Raw genomic sequence first — 18,099 nt, 5'->3', positions numbered from 1 at the left:
AAATTGAATCTCATGTTGTTTTCTTTGATTTGCACCATTTTATGATCGGACAGTGTTGACATACCTGCAATAAACTTCCCACAGTGATAAATTAAAAATAGTACACTCTGACATTCATGTGAACGTGTTTGTAAAAAGACTCTGTGTGTGTTTGTTCACAGGGCAAGATGAACTTTGTTTGTAACTGGGACTGTTTGCAAGAGTTTAAGAAGGTCAACAACATCATGGGACAGTGTGAATACTGTAAGAATGAAAAAATCATCGGAGACGTCAAGAAGGTCGACGGCAAAGACTGCTACTTCTGCAGTGAAGGTAAGAGGACGCACAAAAGTCAGTGGGTTTACATGCACAGTTCAGCTGAGCTTAAACTATATCTTGATTCAGTCATTTAATTTGACAGCTGTCCTTTATCCAGTATACAAGCACTGCGGACAGAATCGATGTTTTGCTGCAGCCCCGTCCGCAGCAGGACATCGCTTAGCTTCTGTGTCTGTGTTGTGGGACTATGCTTTATTTATCAGGGCAGCGGAGTGGCTACAGTGACTTTGTATTTAAAATAAATACAAAATACTACCTTTTTAAATTGTATGTACCTTACCTAAGCCAAAAGTATAAACACAAGTCCCTCCTTAGTGTTTATATGTTTTTAAAATGCCTGGCTCATTTTGCAGCACCCTTCCACCCTTACGAGTAACGAACAGTCCCTATCCTTAACCACCGTGGGAGGCCTGAACAGCAACTAGGAGCAAACTCAGATCACCTAGTCCACTTAAAGTCAGACTGACATTTTTACGTGTATTTTAAAAGTCCAGTTTTGGTCGGACTAACACAATAATCTGACTTTATCTAACATCATATAAACGTACTGAGTGTCTTTTGCAGGACTGTGCAGCCTCGTTTGTTTTGTGCGCTTATCGTCATTACTGTAAATAATATTAATCAAACGGAGAAATTCAAGATTAAGAACCTGTGCATCACTAAGCCTCTCCTGTCTCTCCTCCAGGCTGTCTGACGCTCTTTCGACACGAGCTGGAAGACAAGTGGAGCGAATACTGCGGCTCGTGTGCTTACTGCTTCTCCATCTCTAAGAAAGTGGTGACGGCAAAGTATGAAGCCATTGAGGAGGAGTTCTGCTCCGAGGAGTGCAGCTCAAATTATAATAAGCTCGTCTGCAGTGTAAGTAGAGTTAAAACAAGCACAAAAAATCTGCACGTTGTAGATGATGTAGTAATCAAGCTTCAAGTGCCTTTTTTCCTTTTTATTATGCCTTTTTTGTTGTTCTTTTCTTGTTTTTGTAAACTCAAGGTGAGTAAGTTAGAGTTCAGATTAGATCATATAAATCATATTTTAAATATAGGTACATAATTTTTAAAGATAAAATTATTCGTCCACATTGGGTGAATGTGCAGTAAATGTTTAGGTGTTTTTGGATGTTTTTTTGTTTGTTTAAATCAATAATAAAGCAATATTTACAAAAATGTACAGCTTTCAGCTTCTCAAATGTGAGTATTTGCTTTTTTTGCCTCCATAGGATAGACTACTGATTATCTTTGAGTTCTGGACAGTCTCAGACATCTATCAACTCTGAAATATGTGGAACATGTTTCCTTATTTAATAACACCAGTATCACCAAGATAATTAAAACAGTAACCAGCAGATGAGCCGATAATGAAAACTATAGTTAGTTGCGCCCTACGTTTTCATAAGCAATCCAAAAGGCTGAAGGTGAGCGATGAGGTTCTCTGTACTGACTGCACGTCCACGCTCTGTTTTCTCTCAGGTTGCCAGCTGTGACCTCTGTGGTCGAAATGGTAAACTGAGGCAACGTTTCCCCATGCTGGGAGAGGTCAAACACTTCTGTGACCTCAGATGTCTCCTTCATTTCTGCAACAAAAAGGTCCAGATGGTCAAAACAGGTATGTGTTGTTGTTATTATTGCTGACAGTCCCTCTTTATGTCCAAAAGTAAATATGAGAGAAAATCACAGAACTAAACTGGATATTTACTGGATTTTAGCATATGGACCTTTAGGAAACCTGGAAGGTTTCTGATGTTTTTAAATCTAGGCTCAAGTTTTGGCTAAAATCTGTGCAAAAGTGTAATCACCAAAAAATGCCTTCCATAGTGTCTGTTATACATATTTTAGACTGATGGACTTTTATGTATTGTGTTGTTTTGTTTGATGTAATGTTCACATCAGTTGTCTTTTATGCAGTGAAATGTTTATATTTATGTTTATATTTATTATCTTGTTTAGGTTACCTGCTGTTCTGTGTAACCGATAGTGATTCATTGTAATTTTTCTGTGTAGGCATGTTGATAAGGAGAACTTTTAAGAAAAAAGCTGTTACAGAGCAACATCATTATACATTTGAAGTCATGTTTGTTTCCACCTGATGAGGCAAAGTCCAGCATTCACTCTCCTTTTAGCTCAGCTTTTGGTCTCCACCAGCTCCTGAGGTAAATATTAGTCCATTTAGCTGCTAAATCTGCTGTATGCTGTGTGCTGCTGAGCTCATGGATGTGTTTAAAGACCTGGATACAGCATTGGAGGGAAAGCTGATAGTGAAACAAGTCATTTTATGGGGTTTTGGGCTTAAAAAATGTATCCACTGATTTACAGATGTCTCTTTTTTAATGAAAGTGAATGGCAAAACTACTTTTTGGCCTTACTTGCATCACTTGGCGGAGCAGGGTGGTATAATTCCACTTTCGGCCATCATGTAAACTTGGCTCAACAGCCTGGCACTAGTCATAGGGGGGTTGTTATGAAAACGGATCTGCCTGAAGACTTCTAGTTTGACTTTTGTTTTTATTTACTGTACAAAATGTTATGAGTTCAATCACTAACTCTTCGTTTCCTACCTGCAGACTCTTCACCTCCCAGACCCTCCGGCACAGTGGAGTCCTCCCCCGTCATCGCTAATGTGATCTCACTTGCTGATGCTTTGGCCAGGCGCTCCAGATCCTCTGAGAGCCATGCACAGTCTGGTACACACACACACACACACACACACACACGTGTGCCTATGCTGTAGAAAATGTATTAATTTTTGCCTTGAAAGATGTTTCATTTTGTTTCTCTGACTTCTCAAACTCTGTTGTGTCTTCACAGTTTCTGCCACAGAAATTCAAACAAAGGTTGTTGGACATGTAAGTTTATTCCAAGTTTTCCAAATAGTTGTACAAAACCAACTCCTGATCTTTAAATCGTTTTCATAATAACAAACTAATTCACTGAGACTGTAATGTCTAACGCTGTTTCCATTGACTCACTCTTGCCAGGATGTATTATTGCAGAAGGGACGGCCTGTCCCTGACTGTTTAGCTGTGAATACCTCTGCTGATAGGATTCATTCATTTTTTGAATGTTTTAAACTAAGATAAATTACAGAGCTTACAAAATGCACCTTTTAAGCATAAATTTTAATGAGATAAGATGTAACACATTTGTACCCCTTTTAATTTTTGGATTATCGTCATTGTTGTCTAAAGTTGTCATTCTTGTCCTCAGGCCAGTATTCAAACAGTCCCCATAGAGCTGAAGAACAAGTCCATGCTCTGCACACCGTTGGTCCACAACAAAGGAGTCTCCTGTACGACAAAGACGGTCGACTCGGAGGCTCAGACAGGTGAAAGTCACTCACAGTTTGTTTTTTTTTAATTGTTTTATTGAGTCATGACAAGGTCCAAACAGATATTCCTCATAGGGCTTATTAGCCTGATCTCGCCAAGTCTTCTGTCAATCTCAGATACATCTGAAGACACCACAACAGTGAATTCAAGTAAAAACTACAGAAGCCAAAAAGGACCAATAAAGTAAATATAAGTACAGATATGAATGTAGAAAAACTAATTTTAAAAAGGGAAAAACAAACATTTTTAAATGCTAAATGTCAGTTTCAGTTTTTTATGTGACATTGACTCTCATAAAGATGCACCCTGTGCCCGTGTGTTTAGTTTTTTCCACGAGTTCACGACATGTCTTTAATGAAATATACAAATATATACTTGTATTTTATTTTCAGAATTAAGGGTTTTTAATGTTGTTTCTGTTTTCTGTTGTTGTGTGAAGACAACTGTGGACCCAGCATCCTGCCTATTCCAGTGCCGGTGTACGTCCCTCTGCCGATGAACATGTACAGCCAGTACACACCGACGCCTGTGGGCCTGCCCTTACCGGTACATAAAGCACTTTGATCACATACAAATATCAGGACTTAACACTGCAAGACAAATGCTCTCATTCTTTACATTTATGCATTTTCTTTGAGTTTTGTCCAAATTGAGTTTTGGACAGAAAAACCCATTTGTGGGAGAATATGCTGATTATGTAAGTGTGCATAAATGTAAAGAACTACAGTAATAGACAATAAGCACTAATTTGAGAACATTTAAATTATAATATGGATAATGTGCTGAATGTTAAAAGTGTGTAAAATATTAAAATCTTGCCTTTTGTAACAATATAGTGTGTAAAACTAGTAAGATCAAAATATGAAAATATAAACATGTGTGCAATGCTACAATAAACAACAGATATATACATCACTAAGAGCAACAATAAATATATATACAATATGTGACACATGTTGGAAGAATATTGTACATTTGAATTATTGCACAGAGGATCTATATAGTTGAAATATTGCACCAAATATTGCAGTTAAGACAGTTTTAATGAACCAAACTGGGTAATGTTACAAAAGGCTCCTAAAAGAAAATTTAGGATTGGTGCTGAAGGACAGATGAAACGAAAACTGGAGATGGAAAAAACACTCATTAGTAATAAGTGTTGTGCTTTTATCAGTAATGCATTAACTGTTTAGTCAACTCTCTGTTAACGTAGCGCTAATGTGTTAAGGTATTGTTTTTATTGTGATAATACTCATCCATTGGCGTCATTTAAAAAAGGCCTGGTAGCATGTTTTTACGAAGCACTGGGATGAAGCGCTCCCTAACAACCTGCCACTGCTTATTTTGCCAAAAGTGGACACATTTCCTAAAATTATGCTCAGTTATGTTGTTGAGAAGACTAAAATGAAACAAAATGGGGAGTAATACAGCGCAGGCTTTAACTGATCGGGTATAGAAAATGTGGACCAAAAATTAATTATTTTTCTGAGAAAATAAATGTTTGAGCTCATCTAAGGAGAATGCTTTTGAAGTTTGCATCTCGTGCTGTCACAAACTTCTCGTCATGAGTAGATGCACTCTGCCTTCTGCTCGGTGCTAAAATCAGATTTTACAGACTTTCTTTTCCACACTGTCCCCGCTGCAGCTTCCTGTGCCCGTGTTCCTCTCCGACCCGACGGGGAAATCCAAAGACGAGAGGATCCAGCCCGACCTGTTGGAGGAAGAGTCTGAGAGGAAGAAAACACAAGATGAGAGGAACGAGAGAGAGGACAGAGTGGTGACAGAAGAGGGACAAAGACAAGAAACTCACCCTTCAAAGGGTAAGACTTTTAAGTGAATTAAGAGTTTATGGTTGCCATATTTCTAAAACTCTTTTTGTGACATTATATGTATAACAGAGTGCCATGTCCTTATTTATTCAGCCAAAATATACAGAAAATTAACACAAGCTTTCATTTAAAGTATGGAAGCATTTTATTTCAGTTTCATTCATCTTAAACAATCAGTGTCGTTTTGTGACAAATACAATTTTAGATTTCAGGGGCGTGTCTGTCTTTTGCAAACCTTTCTTCAAAGCACATTATTTTTATATAATTTTCTCTTTTTTGTTTTGTTTTGACCATGTACAAAATTTTACATTTAAAACTTTGTCGCACAGTTAGCTTTGAGATCTTTTTTTATTGGCTGGTCAGAATTAAAACACACATTAACATAACATACTAAATATACAGCATAGAATTTGTGAATATTTGCATCACATTATCACCACCACATAAAATATATCAGTTCACATGTTGTGAACTTCATGCACACCTACATGCAGTATGTTTCCAAATTGTTTCTAGTTTCTAGTTTCTAATACAAAGCAGCTTTGTGTGAGATGACGGAGGAGGTTTTTATTCCACCGGAGAAACTGACTAAAGGTTTCGTTCGTGTCTTTGAATTAAAAATGCTCTTGAAGAAGCAGACTCTGTAACTCACACTACACCCACAAATATGAGGCCTTCAGATTAGTCAGTGTAATCTGGATCACTAAAATGAACAATTGTTTAAATGCATCCTTTTAATTTAGTCAGAAATGGTGTAATTTTGGCTGCATAATTTTGGGGAAAAGCTGACATTGCAATATTTTTTTCTGCTATATACATTGCAATATTTAAAAGCACAATTTGGAAATGATTATAATTTCAGAATAATTGGTGTGATTTTGTTGGGTTTTTTTTGTCTTCACAACAAATAAAATTGATTATTTTTTTTCTTTTGCTCTGAGGACTTTTCTGAGGGTTAAATAGTTTATTCTGTCGGCTGACTCACAATGACGCAGCTGTATTCATATAATACATCACTTTCAATCTGGGCTCAACTCAATGACGTGTCAGATTACTAATGCTGCTTATCCTTAAGTAACGGGACTCACTTATTTTGCTCCGCTCCTGTTCCTCAATTTCAAGTTGCGGTCAACTACTGTCGGGCCACGTTTTGATTGTTTTGAATTAATTTGGCTTACTTGACATTGCACATCTGGCCAGTGCTCACACTGTCGATTCGATGCTTAAACTTACGATCTGCAGTGACAGTTTTGGTGTCAGGTCTATTTATTCCACAAATGAATCTGTCAGAAAATACTGCAAATACTACTATTATGGACGTTATAAAGGATATATTACATTTCCATATTCCGCTACTCCTCTCAGTGAATATTGTGTTCACTTGTGTGACATGATTGTAATGCAAGAACTTCCTTTTTATTTTATTTAGATCCCAAGACACCATCCAGATTAAATAAAGCCCAAAAAATGAGAGAAAAATGATGCATTTATAGATAAGCCTCCTCTCTGGTTTAATGTTAAATCAAAAACACACAGACTCTACAGCTCCGAGCTGGTTTGTCTGCAATTTAAATCGTCCTTGTTATTTTCAGATCACAGCGGTAACTGTGGCAAAGACTTGGGGTCAGATCATCAGGACACTTTCAACAGACGGGAGGACTCCGGGTCGCTCAGTCCACAACACAACCACAAAAAACGTCCTCGGGTTTTAGAGGCAGACACGACCAGAGACACTCAGCCTGAGCTCCCACCTCCACCTCCTCCTCCTCCTGCTCCTCCTGCTCCTCTGGAGAGAGGAGGGGATCCCCAAAGCTCACCGAGCCCAGAATCAGCCTCTCTACTGTCACAAACCGAGAGGAAAGTCCACAACAAGAACAAGGTAAAAAGAAAGTTTTGGGGAGTTTAGAAGCTGCAGTCTCTACTTTCTGCGGTGTAATTTTGACTCTCTGCTTTCTGTCAAAGGTTCGTAAACTGCATCAGTCGTCCAAAACAGCTAAAGAGGAGACATCTCACAGACGCTCCTCCAAGGTCAGCTATCGGAAACACCGCAAACTGAGGAGTCAAACAGGAATTGACGCTTGGAAGAGATGGATACAGTGGAGGGAATCACAAAACGACCTGGACTCTGTTTCTTGTATGTTTTGTCTCTTTTTGGATTTCAGTTTTTTTAGGATTTGTTTCCTTGAAGCAGCCTTAAAGTTTAGAATAAGTTTTTCACCAGAACAAAACTAAACAAATGCAGGTTTTTAACACATTTCCTCTGACTCTTTCTATCAGCTCTTGCCGTGACGTTAAAGGAGGATGTTCTCCGCTGCTCTGCGGTGGAGCTGAGCAACAACCTCTGTTGTTTCATTACTGAGGTGAAGCGACCTGATGGAGCGCCTTACTCCCCCCACAGCCTCTTCTACCTCTGTCTCAGCATACAGCAGGCAAGATGACGTCACACACACAGTTACAGCACTTACAGTATCTTTGCAGTGCTAGAAATCAGATTTTTTATGGGTGTTTTTTAGGGATATATGATAATTATCTGGACTGATAATGGTACCTATGACGTCATACCGATAATTCCAATAATAACATTTTTAACTGATAAATAGAACCGGTAATAATGCTGTGGTTTCGCTCCGCCAGTACTACACACAGTGCATTATGCTGCATCAAACTGCTGCTGCTAGATCAGTCCAAAAACATGTCATCACAGTCAGCAGCAGGGTTTCCCCCTTTTTCTTTTTTTAACTCTTTCCCTGCCATTGACGAGATTTTCCATCAATCTGTGTTTTCACTGTAGTGTAGGGGACACTGTTACGGATGTTTTGCAATAAAACAACATTTCTACGTCCAAAAACAAACGAACAGGACGATCTAAGGTCCCAGGGTGACGGGAGGAGAGGACTACTAACTTTTCGGAGCCTCTCAGCTGTGTTGTTTTAAAAAAAGGCAACAGGAGAAACATTTAGCAACTTATTTAGATCATCAGTGAACAAGGAGGAAATATACCGTCCATGAGTATTTGTACTCATTTATTCTCGTCTCAGAGGCCTTGATAATCTGCAGAGGATATCAGAAATAATACGGTCACAGTTCTTGTTTTTTTTATGTCTGACGGTTATTTTGTTGTTTCTCTTTAGCACCTTTTTGATAACGGCCGTATGGAGAACATATTCAGCGATGTGATCTATGAGAAATTCTCCACAAAGTTCACCAAAATCCTGAAAGCTTTCAAACCCAAAATCACAGCCAGCGGTGAGTCATCACGCAGGTTTTTGTCTTTCTTCTGTCTCACAGAGACACATTTTCTAACGGGTCCCTCTCCCTGTCTCTGCAGGTCGTATCCATTCCCGCGTGGAGGAGGAGTTACTGTGGGACTGTAAACAGCTGGGGGCGTACTCCCCCATCGTCCTCCTCAGCACTCTGCTCTTCTTCTGCTGCAAGTATTTAGGTTTCACCACGGTGGAGCAGCACCGCCGGCTGTCCTTCGCCCTCATCAGGCGCCGCACCAGAACCAACGAGAACAACACCAAGACCAAATTCCTGCGCTTCTACCCAACAACGCCCGTGAACACGGCCGAGTCAGGTACAAATATATCTGAGAGTCAAAATGAAAAACCAGATTCTGTTGTAATAAACATAGATTTAACACATTTTAAAAATTAAACATCTTTCAGAGACGCTTTGTGCAGGTGCTGTTAATGAAAGTCATGAACAGTCGATATTTTGGCCTTTTTCACTGCATGTGAACTAACACAAGGACACATGCACATTCGTGTTGTTATATTTCACTGAGGAGTTGTTCGTGTGTGTGTGTGTGCGTGTGTTGGCAGACGCAGACGGCGTCCCGGCTAAGAAGCGGAAAAAATCTGAGAGTAAAGAGGGATCTGTGGAAATGATGGAGAACACGGAGAACCCTCTTCGCTGTCCAGTCAGACTCTACGAGTTCTACCTGTCCAAGTGGTTCGTATCTATGTTTTATGTATCTTAGTTTAGTTGTTATTTAATCTTTGTCCACGGTGATTATTTTTACTCTCCTCCCTTCTGCTAATGTGATGAAAGGATTTAGTGGGATTTGCCCGTGTGCCAGTAGTTGGTGCTTAAACCTGCAAGAACTGATTTTATAATAACTGATCCCATTCACATAATTGACCCATTTTTTCCTAAAAATACTGATCATATGAACTTTTGAAGAACTTTATGGTTACTGTTTATAAACAGTATAGCCCGGGGAAGTAAAAGTAGAGGTATTTCTTGTTGTTTTTTTTCTCAGTGCTGTGGCTTCTATTTTTGTAGCTTCCTCTTGGATGTGTGCTGTTTATGATCTGACACCTTGTTGATACCTTTTTATAAAACCTGCACGCTGTTTCCAGGAACATCGAGAACACAGCAAAAATAATTAGAAAATAAAAACCCAGACAGAGGGCAGATGAACACACCACCACACACTTCCAGTGGATCATTAGTTATTATTGAAAGGGAATTACTTTTGTCTATAAATTGATTTTTTTTGGAAAATCCTACATAGTATACCATTTTATACATAGTGTTGCATTTCTGTCATCTGTCTTTAATGTCTTGCTTTTTGTAAAGCGCTCTTTGAAATCTTGTAAAATGCTGCAAATTAAAATTTGCAACAATTATTTAATAAGACATCAAAGAATTAAGCACTGATAAAGGGAAAATTGCGTGCAGATATTTGCTGTAAAATGGCCTAACCTTGATTTTAAATCTTCACACTGTTTGCTAAACAAATCAGAGGAAACGTTTCCATCTTTAGGAGCTTTAAGTTGTTATCAGTCTAGGAGTTTGTACTTTTACATAAAGGGTGCATCAAGGGAAACAAACCAACACGTGAAAACGAGGATACATCAAATTACTTATGGACTTGTGTATTTTGTGAGCAGTCTAACGTCTCTGTTTCTACAGACAGACGTGGCTCTGTCAGTCTTCACTCATCAACCGTCTCTATTTCCTGTTTTCTCTCCTTCCGTCCAGCTCAGAGTCGGTGAGGCGGCGCACCGACTTGTTCTACCTTCGCCCAGACCGCTCTTGCGTTCCCAACAGCCCTCGTTGGTTCTCCTCCTCGCCTCTGGACAGCAGCACCATGGAGGCGTTGCTCGTACGAATCCTCGCCGTCCGAGACCTGCGGGGGGGAGACAGAAGAGCTGAGGAGCAGCAGGCGACAGGTGACACACGGTTTACACCTGAGGAGCAGGAGTCAGAATGATGAAGGGAACGTAGAGCACATATCACTGTTTTTTTAAGAAAACTTCTGTTGAATTTGGGCATCAGGTTGCATGTCAGAATATGTGAATTAAACTTAAAACTCAAACAGAATTATAAACCACAGAAAGACCTTTTTTTCATCATGTCATCTGCAATTTTAATTTAGTTTAATTACATCTTTTATTACTTCAATCTCTCTGCAGCCTGAAGTCATTTTTTAAAAAAAACATCACAACCAGCCTTTTTTCCAAACTATTTCAGTCTGTTGGACTGCTGCACGGTGTAGCTGCTATTTCAGGGGTTTGGTTTCACAAAGACAGACTCGTGTAGTGACAGACATCTAACTTCATCTTTTGCACAAAGCTGTTTAGCTCTCGAACGGTACAAATTTGCCAAAAATTCTGGTTGAATTAAAACTGAAAAACATGGCTGATGTAACAACTGCATCAAACAGCTCAGCTCCCTTCACTTCAGCAGCCTTCTAAAAAATTCAACAGCTAGAAGACTGGAAAATCCAGCCATTTGTGCTCCAGTACAAAGAACTTCCAGCAGTAAAATGCTGCGTTCAGATGGGATCAGGGAGCCAGTCGACGGCAATCTGGGTGTCATTTTACTAGACCAGAGCAGGATGGTGAAACTGGGTGATGGAGAACAACAGAAAACAGTACTGTGATCCAAAGTTACAATATTGAAACCTTTTGCCGTCCTCCGCTTTGAAATTTATGACGTTTTCCTGTCACACAAGATGAAAACATGACAAACCTGGACATTACGATAATATTCACATAAAATAATAAACACAAAATAATCTAATTTAATAGATTTTATTTCAGTCTTTGTAAACAATTTGGCATCACCATTGTAACGTATCGTCACGTGTGTTTCTTTTTACCGTCCTGCCATCCCGTCGGACTTTTGGTTTTTCTTGCGCCGCCCAGAAAGTGATGTCTGTGTGCCGCCGACCGTCCGCCTGATCCGTGTGAACGCAGCAAAACGTCTCAACACGCTGCAGAGCCGAGTTTATGCTGCAGCACTCAGTAACTTCTCATTACTCGCTCAAAAACATTGTTTACAAACCTCAGATTCTGAGCCGCGTTAAAATGTTTCTGTGAAACCAGCCTCTGATTTTTTCAATCTTAAAAGATAAAAGTTTACATTAAGTGTCGATTTTACTGTTCGTCAAGGCTTTGATTTTTTTTTTGTCTCTCTTAAAGCAGTTGGATGTTGATACTTTCAGCTGTTTAGATTTAGTTATCTTTTAAATAAATAACACTTTTGAAAAGTGATCCATTTGTTTTATTATCATGCGAATCAACAAAATGAGAAAAAGACCAAAAAGGGTTACCGTTATGTTCAATTTGATATACTCCCATTTTTTTGTAAATGCCTTAAAGTGAAAATTATAAATGAATAAATAAGTAAGTAAGTTAGTTACCTAATTTTTACAGGTGACCCGAGCTGCTGGATAAAAAATTAAGATCAGTAAAAACACTCGGGGCGCTTAACCGCTGTTTGAAATGCCCGAATTTTTCCTCATCACTTTCTAAAGACATAATTTGTTTAAAATGTTTTTAAAAACAGCACGCACAAAGATAAAATTGTTAACTCAGAAATAAAAATGCACTGAGAAAATTTTATTTGCACAGTAAGAAAACATACAGCGTAATGTAAAAACAGATTAAAAACGTTTAATCTGAGTTTCCTGCTCAGCTCCTACAAAAAGTCTAAATACACTGTGTGAACAAAACTGTCAGGTTCATACGGTTAAGTGCAAAAATGTACCATTAAAACCCATTCAAAGTTTTCAATCCTAAAGCCATCAAAGTGTAAAAACATGCATTGTATTATTTCTGGGCTTTTGCCTTAGAATTTGTAAATTTGGCTATTTTCCACCTGATGTTTTTTTTGCTATTTTCACTAGGTGCACTGTCAGAATCACTGTTGCCATGAATCACTGACACCCCAGGCTGTGATAATCAGAAAAAATCTATTTTGCATGTAGTATATTGAAAATAATAATAAAAAAACAATTGTTGTTTTTTTTTTTTTTAATCTAAAACATAGTGGCATTATGACAAACCTGTCATTTAAAGTTAAAATAAAATAAAATCAAATTTATGTATTTATATATTTATGATTAGGATTGATGTTGGTTAAAAAAACGAACTAAATGAAAGCAGAAAATAATATTTATTTATAATATTTTTAAAGCTCGATTTTGAAAGGCGTATTTTGTGCGCAGAGCGATACGAGTGTATGTAATGCTAAAGTGGGCCCTAAGGGTTTAATTAGGTGGTGCTGCCCTCCAAGCTGAACTGTGTTTCAGACGCACTTGAGATGTCTGGTTTCTGTTGGTTTCTCACAGATTCTTTTGTGAGGTGCTGTGCAGGCTTTATCAAACCAACACTTCAGGTCTTCAGCTCCAGATTTCTCCCCCATCCTCACACAGTCCTCTCCAGAATCATCGTTCTTTTTCCAGTTGTCTGGCTCCATACCGCTCCAAAATGTCAAACTGAGATATTGGGAACAAAAATACTTACTTAAATAAAACTGGTAACTTTTTGATTTCAGAAATTGAGAAAAAATATTTTCAGTGCGCAAACCTTGAGTCTAACGGTGATCCGTCTGCCCAAAACCATTTTGTCTCTTCCTGTGAGTCTGTGAGTCCAATCCAGAATTTGTCCTCATGTGTTTCCATTTCTTTTCTCAGTTTCTGCTCCAGGAAGCTCTGGACAGGCAACGTTTTTTTAAAAAATTTGACAACATCTTTATTGGAGTTTTCAGTCATACAGATATTACGTATAAATAAATTAGTCTTGGCAGCAAATATGGTACCATAAAATGAAACGGTAAAACAGAACGTAAAAAAACAGTCGAAAATCCAAAATTCAAAACTTAAAAAAAGAACATCAAAAAGCATTAAAAACATATATATAAAAAACAACAACAAAAAACAGCAATTAAAAAAATGTGGAAACATTAGGATGTGATAAAACAAGAGCCAGCTGCAGTGTGTGATACCTGCGCATGTCTGCTGTCAATCTTAACCAGATCTCCTCCGCGCCGTCGACACGCGTCTCTGCTCTGAATCCAGGGTAATTTACCCTGGGAGAAATAATAGCACTTTCCACCATGTTCCTCCCAGTCGTTGTCACATTTCTGACATGAGTCGCCTTTGAAGAGATCACAGCAAAGACGTCAGTCAGGTGCAACATCAGGTTCGCAGCTGGAGGTTTGAATCTTATCTAACATCACGTACTTCTTGTTTTGTCAGGAGGAAGTGGGGACGTTTGCTGCACCGTGTGGCATGATTTTACTTCCCGGCATTTCGTTGTTATAAAAGAGGATAAAGACACGTCACTTTCATCAGTGATTCATCAGAATTAGTCAGAGAGAAACCGAGTTGAGTCCAAAATGTGACACGTTGTAAAGTGACCTTGCCGCTGACAAAGTTTACCTGTGAGATTTTTTACGGCAGCGTCACGCTCATCTATCAGCTTTTGGAGATGCTCCACGGTTTGAATGTTTTTATAAGCTGAAAGAAAAAGAAAGTGTCATTTAAAGAACTGCAATCAGTTTTTCAGAATCATTACAAGATTAATTCAGTAAAGTAGAGAGCTGTAGATAAAAACTGGTTTGCTAAAAGGACAGAAAATGTGACATTTGCTGCTGATTTTTATAACAACACAGTACAAGAAAAGGAAAATATATCAATTAAAAGAACAGTGTGTAAGATTTGGGGGGATTTAGTAAAATGTAGAGGATTGTAGATTGCAACTGGCTGAAACTCTACATTTCTTCACAATTCATTTGTCTCTTCATCTCCAAAATAAATGGACCAGAAGATTAAAACTGATTTAAAAAAAAAAAACACTGAAAAGAGCAGTTTCATGTTACAAATTCAGATTCAGACGTTTTACCAGGAGCCGAATTATGTGCAGAGGTTTCTTCCTCTCTAAAACAAACATATCTATTGATTTTAACCAGTAAAAATGCTGAATAAAGCAGTTTCATGTTAGAAAATTCAGTGTTTTTCAGATGCTGCTCATTGTGGAGAGCCTGCCGAAAAAGTGTCCATCTACAGTCAGTTAGTTTGTCCGTTCTGGGCTACTGTAGAAATGGTGGCATTTATACATTTATTAAGGACTTGCTCTCTATGTAGATTTAACAGTTCATTCTTAAGTGACAAAACACAACTTAACTTATTTTTAAATGTTTGATTAAACACAAAAGAAAATATACGTTTAATATCGCTGCTGATGTATCCCCCTAAATCCTACACGCTGAACCTTTAACAACAAACAAACTGAAGTTTAACCTCAAAGTTATGAGCTGAGGTCAGCTGAGAGTCTCCAGTCTCTGACAGAGAGTCTCTGTTCTTCAAAAACATCATCAGATTTTATTAATAAATCTTAATTCTTTTATTTGCAATCGCACAAACTCACAGATGAAGCCGAGCGCGACGACAGCAGCAGTCAGGAGCAAACTGAGAACGAGCACGGCCGCTCGCTCTGACGTGACCTTTGATCGTCCGTTCGATGCCTCTTGTTGATGGGAGTCTGTTTAACAGCAGAAGGCAAACACCAGTTTCAGGGCACTTTCTCCAATAAACTGTGTCTTAAATACAATGTAAGAGAGAAACCAGGCTTCTGTAACTGAGGCGGAGTTACTCAGATTCATTTTTCCTGGATTAGACAAACATCTTTATGATTCTTAGCTCAACGTATGTTTGCACAACCAGGTTTCTATTTGGCTTTTGCACAAACGTGCAGCTGCTCTGTTTTTAGACCACACCGCTCTGAGTGCATGAACTAAAGATGTTGTTCGTAGTAACCTTTAAGTTTGCCATCCGGGCTTTGAAACGGCCCGCCTGAGGAGATAAGGCTCGCAGAATCAGTGACTTATTTTAAATCACTTCTTAAAACCCATTATAGACTTGCTTTAATGTGATGTTGTCTCTTTTCAATTTGTCTGTTTTTAATTTTCTTTTAATTTATCTTTAAAATTTTTCTAATAATTCATCTTTTTATTCTGTCTCAATCCTGCTTGTTATTATTATTATTATTATTATTATTATTATTATTAATGTTGTTATTATTATATTTCTGTTTACTTCCTTTTTTTATTTAATTTTTATTTTTTTTATTTTTGTATTTTAACATATTTCTGCCTCAAATTTGTTTTTGTTATTCAACCTTCACTCTTGTCTGGCATTTCTTTGACATTATTGTTTGGCTTTAACTGCTGTTATTGTTTGTTTTTTTTTATTTAAAAGCTGAGTGATATCAGTCAAAAAATAATTACTCAGTTTTTAATATAAAAAGTTGGAGTTGTTTTGCAGGTCTTTGTTTGAATCATAGTTGTAACGATAATTACGTATACTGAGATTTAAAGTTAAGATAGAAAACTCTTCAACCTCCAGGAACACGGGCGATGGGTCCCCAAAAAACTACCATGTTTGAGACTGAAAAGCTGCTTTTTGAGCTCTTTCTTGTGTTGTCTGACGGCTGTAACTTCAGCTTCATTTTAATGACGAAGCATAATTCATCACAGAGGAAGTCTCTGCACATACAGTATGTCAAGATATGTACATATTTCCTTATTTTTCCTTGAACTTGACTTCCCCCTAACATATTTAAAAGTAAGTCAGAGTAAAAAATTAACAGTAGATATTGTGAAAGACAAATATGTTACTGCGCCAGATTATATTGGTTTACCTCAGATAAAGTTCATGTTACTGAAAGTTTCTGATGCTGTATTTATGTATTTTTTTTCCACCTTTGGCCTTTAACTGACCTTTAAACTCTCCACATACAATTAATTCTCCTAATATTTCTACATATTTATATAACAAACATTAACTCTGGTTTCAAACTGATGAAAGTTACAGGAAGATGTAATATTTTATATGATTAAGTACTAATATTTTTGCCTGCAGTGTTATTCACCTACGTTAATAAATGTTATTCTACACAGTAAAGACAAAAAAAGTTTTATTCTGACAAAACAATGTTAAAGTTTAACCCTTTGAAACCTGGATCAACAACAGTTTCGTTGTGATAAATTCAGAGGCCTTTCACAAGCATTTAAAACTTAGAAATCTGAGTAAATTTGTCTTATTTTTTTCAAAAACATAAAAAAGGCAAGAATTATTCTGTCTTATAATAAAGACAAAAAAAGTATTTTAAAAATGTCGAAAATATGTATGTTACACACATTATTATTATATGTATTTTAATTTTTAGATCTTTTTCCAGGTCATTTTCTTCTTCATTCAACTTTTCTTTTCTTTCTAATTTTCAGGTAATTTCTGTGTAACTAACTCTTTAAAAAAAAAAAAAAAAAATTCAGGTCATCTCTTGTTAAGGTGGTCATTGCCTTTTTTCTCATGCTTTGAAATAAATAAATAATAATAATAATGAGAGCCTACACTGGGCAACTAACACCAAAACAATCTAGATTGATAAATGTCTACAGCTGAGAGGAAAAATGGATATTTTAGAGTTTCAGGTGAACTGTCCCTTTAAGACTGTTGGCCTTTTGCCTAATGATGACCACTGACCGGAGGTCACATTTCCTTCCTGTTGCATTTTATATGTCTCGCTTTCTTTAGTACTCACCAGGAAGCTCTGTGGATGGTTCGCTCTTTAATATCCTGACTTCAGAATAAGTGGTTTCAGCTGGCGAGGAAGCGGCCCCTGCCACAGAAAACACAAAACTGGTTTTAAATGAGCAGTCGATGTGTGCCGACCACAGATAAAATTAATTAATCATAATTCAATCTTAAACAAAAGAAAGAAACACATCTTATTAGTTATTTCTAAGAAAGCTCAGGCAGCGTTTTTAGTAGATTTAGAGGGATGTAAATAAAATAAATCCATATTGCTCATATTTTATTCAATTTTATTATGAAAACCCAATATAACAAATCACAGTTTGCCTCAGAGGGGCTTTACAACATGTGACATATCTTTGTTGTAACAGTAAATAAGGAAAAACTCCCCCAAAAAACCCTTAAACTCACCATCAACGTTTCTCTTCTCTCTTGTGAATTTAACGTCAGAGTACAAAACGTCAGCTGCAGACATTTCAACGTCGTGATCATCAGTGACTTTGAAAGGGAACTAAATCAACATTTTACAATATACTGTTAAAAAAAGATTCTTCCTGTCAGACTGGAGGAGGGGCAGAGCTTCATAAAGAGTCCAAGAGACTTTTTTATTCATTTAGTTACTTAAGAAAATGTCTCACTTCCCTTTTGTCTGGACAGATTTAAATTGGTTGTTTTGTGTTTAGTTTGAAAATTTCATAGAGGAAGCGATGAGATTAAGATCTGAATTTTTAATTGGACATGTTTTGTTTCAACATTGGGAAGACATATAAAAAGGGCTGTTGCGAAAATTGCGTGCAGGA

At 37.5% G+C, this 18,099-nt stretch overlaps 2 protein-coding genes across 2 annotated transcripts in view; one reads left to right on the top strand and one right to left on the bottom strand.

Moving 5' to 3' along the window:
• Positions 1 to 11,972, top strand: part of LOC121958133 (uncharacterized) — a 35,304-nt gene extending 23,332 nt beyond the window's left edge. Inside the window, exons 34-48 of the mRNA XM_088090538.1 lie at positions 162 to 312; positions 1,004 to 1,176; positions 1,782 to 1,917; positions 2,873 to 2,992; positions 3,117 to 3,154; positions 3,516 to 3,633; positions 4,077 to 4,183; positions 5,283 to 5,457; positions 7,059 to 7,345; positions 7,429 to 7,600; positions 7,744 to 7,895; positions 8,598 to 8,712; positions 8,795 to 9,043; positions 9,291 to 9,420; positions 10,456 to 11,972. Coding sequence (XP_087946664.1) covers positions 162 to 312; positions 1,004 to 1,176; positions 1,782 to 1,917; positions 2,873 to 2,992; positions 3,117 to 3,154; positions 3,516 to 3,633; positions 4,077 to 4,183; positions 5,283 to 5,457; positions 7,059 to 7,345; positions 7,429 to 7,600; positions 7,744 to 7,895; positions 8,598 to 8,712; positions 8,795 to 9,043; positions 9,291 to 9,420; positions 10,456 to 10,687 — 2,355 coding nt within the window. The 3' untranslated portion in view covers positions 10,688 to 11,972. The remainder of the gene's footprint in view (positions 1 to 161; positions 313 to 1,003; positions 1,177 to 1,781; positions 1,918 to 2,872; positions 2,993 to 3,116; positions 3,155 to 3,515; positions 3,634 to 4,076; positions 4,184 to 5,282; positions 5,458 to 7,058; positions 7,346 to 7,428; positions 7,601 to 7,743; positions 7,896 to 8,597; positions 8,713 to 8,794; positions 9,044 to 9,290; positions 9,421 to 10,455) is intronic.
• A 327-nt stretch (positions 11,973 to 12,299) lies between these two features.
• Positions 12,300 to 17,856, bottom strand: illr4 (immune-related, lectin-like receptor 4). Its single transcript, XM_088090541.1, has 8 exons — positions 17,711 to 17,856; positions 17,307 to 17,384; positions 15,132 to 15,245; positions 14,144 to 14,221; positions 13,946 to 14,002; positions 13,708 to 13,859; positions 13,290 to 13,414; positions 12,300 to 13,198 (listed from the first exon to the last, which is right to left on the bottom strand). The coding sequence occupies exons 1-8, from the start codon at positions 17,772 to 17,774 to the stop codon at positions 13,009 to 13,011; spliced, it is 858 nt and encodes a 285-aa protein (XP_087946667.1). The 5' UTR covers positions 17,775 to 17,856; the 3' UTR covers positions 12,300 to 13,008.
• Between the last annotated feature and the right edge of the window lie 243 nt (positions 17,857 to 18,099).

The sequence above is a fragment of the Plectropomus leopardus genome, chromosome 17 (assembly GCF_026936395.1).
Source record: "Plectropomus leopardus strain MGB_pleo_1.0 chromosome 17, ASM2693639v1, whole genome shotgun sequence".
In the NCBI taxonomy this organism is placed as follows: domain Eukaryota; kingdom Metazoa; phylum Chordata; class Actinopteri; order Perciformes; family Serranidae; genus Plectropomus; species Plectropomus leopardus.
Note: the sequence above shows the minus strand (reverse complement) of the source record. Positions and strands in the feature narration are given on the sequence as shown.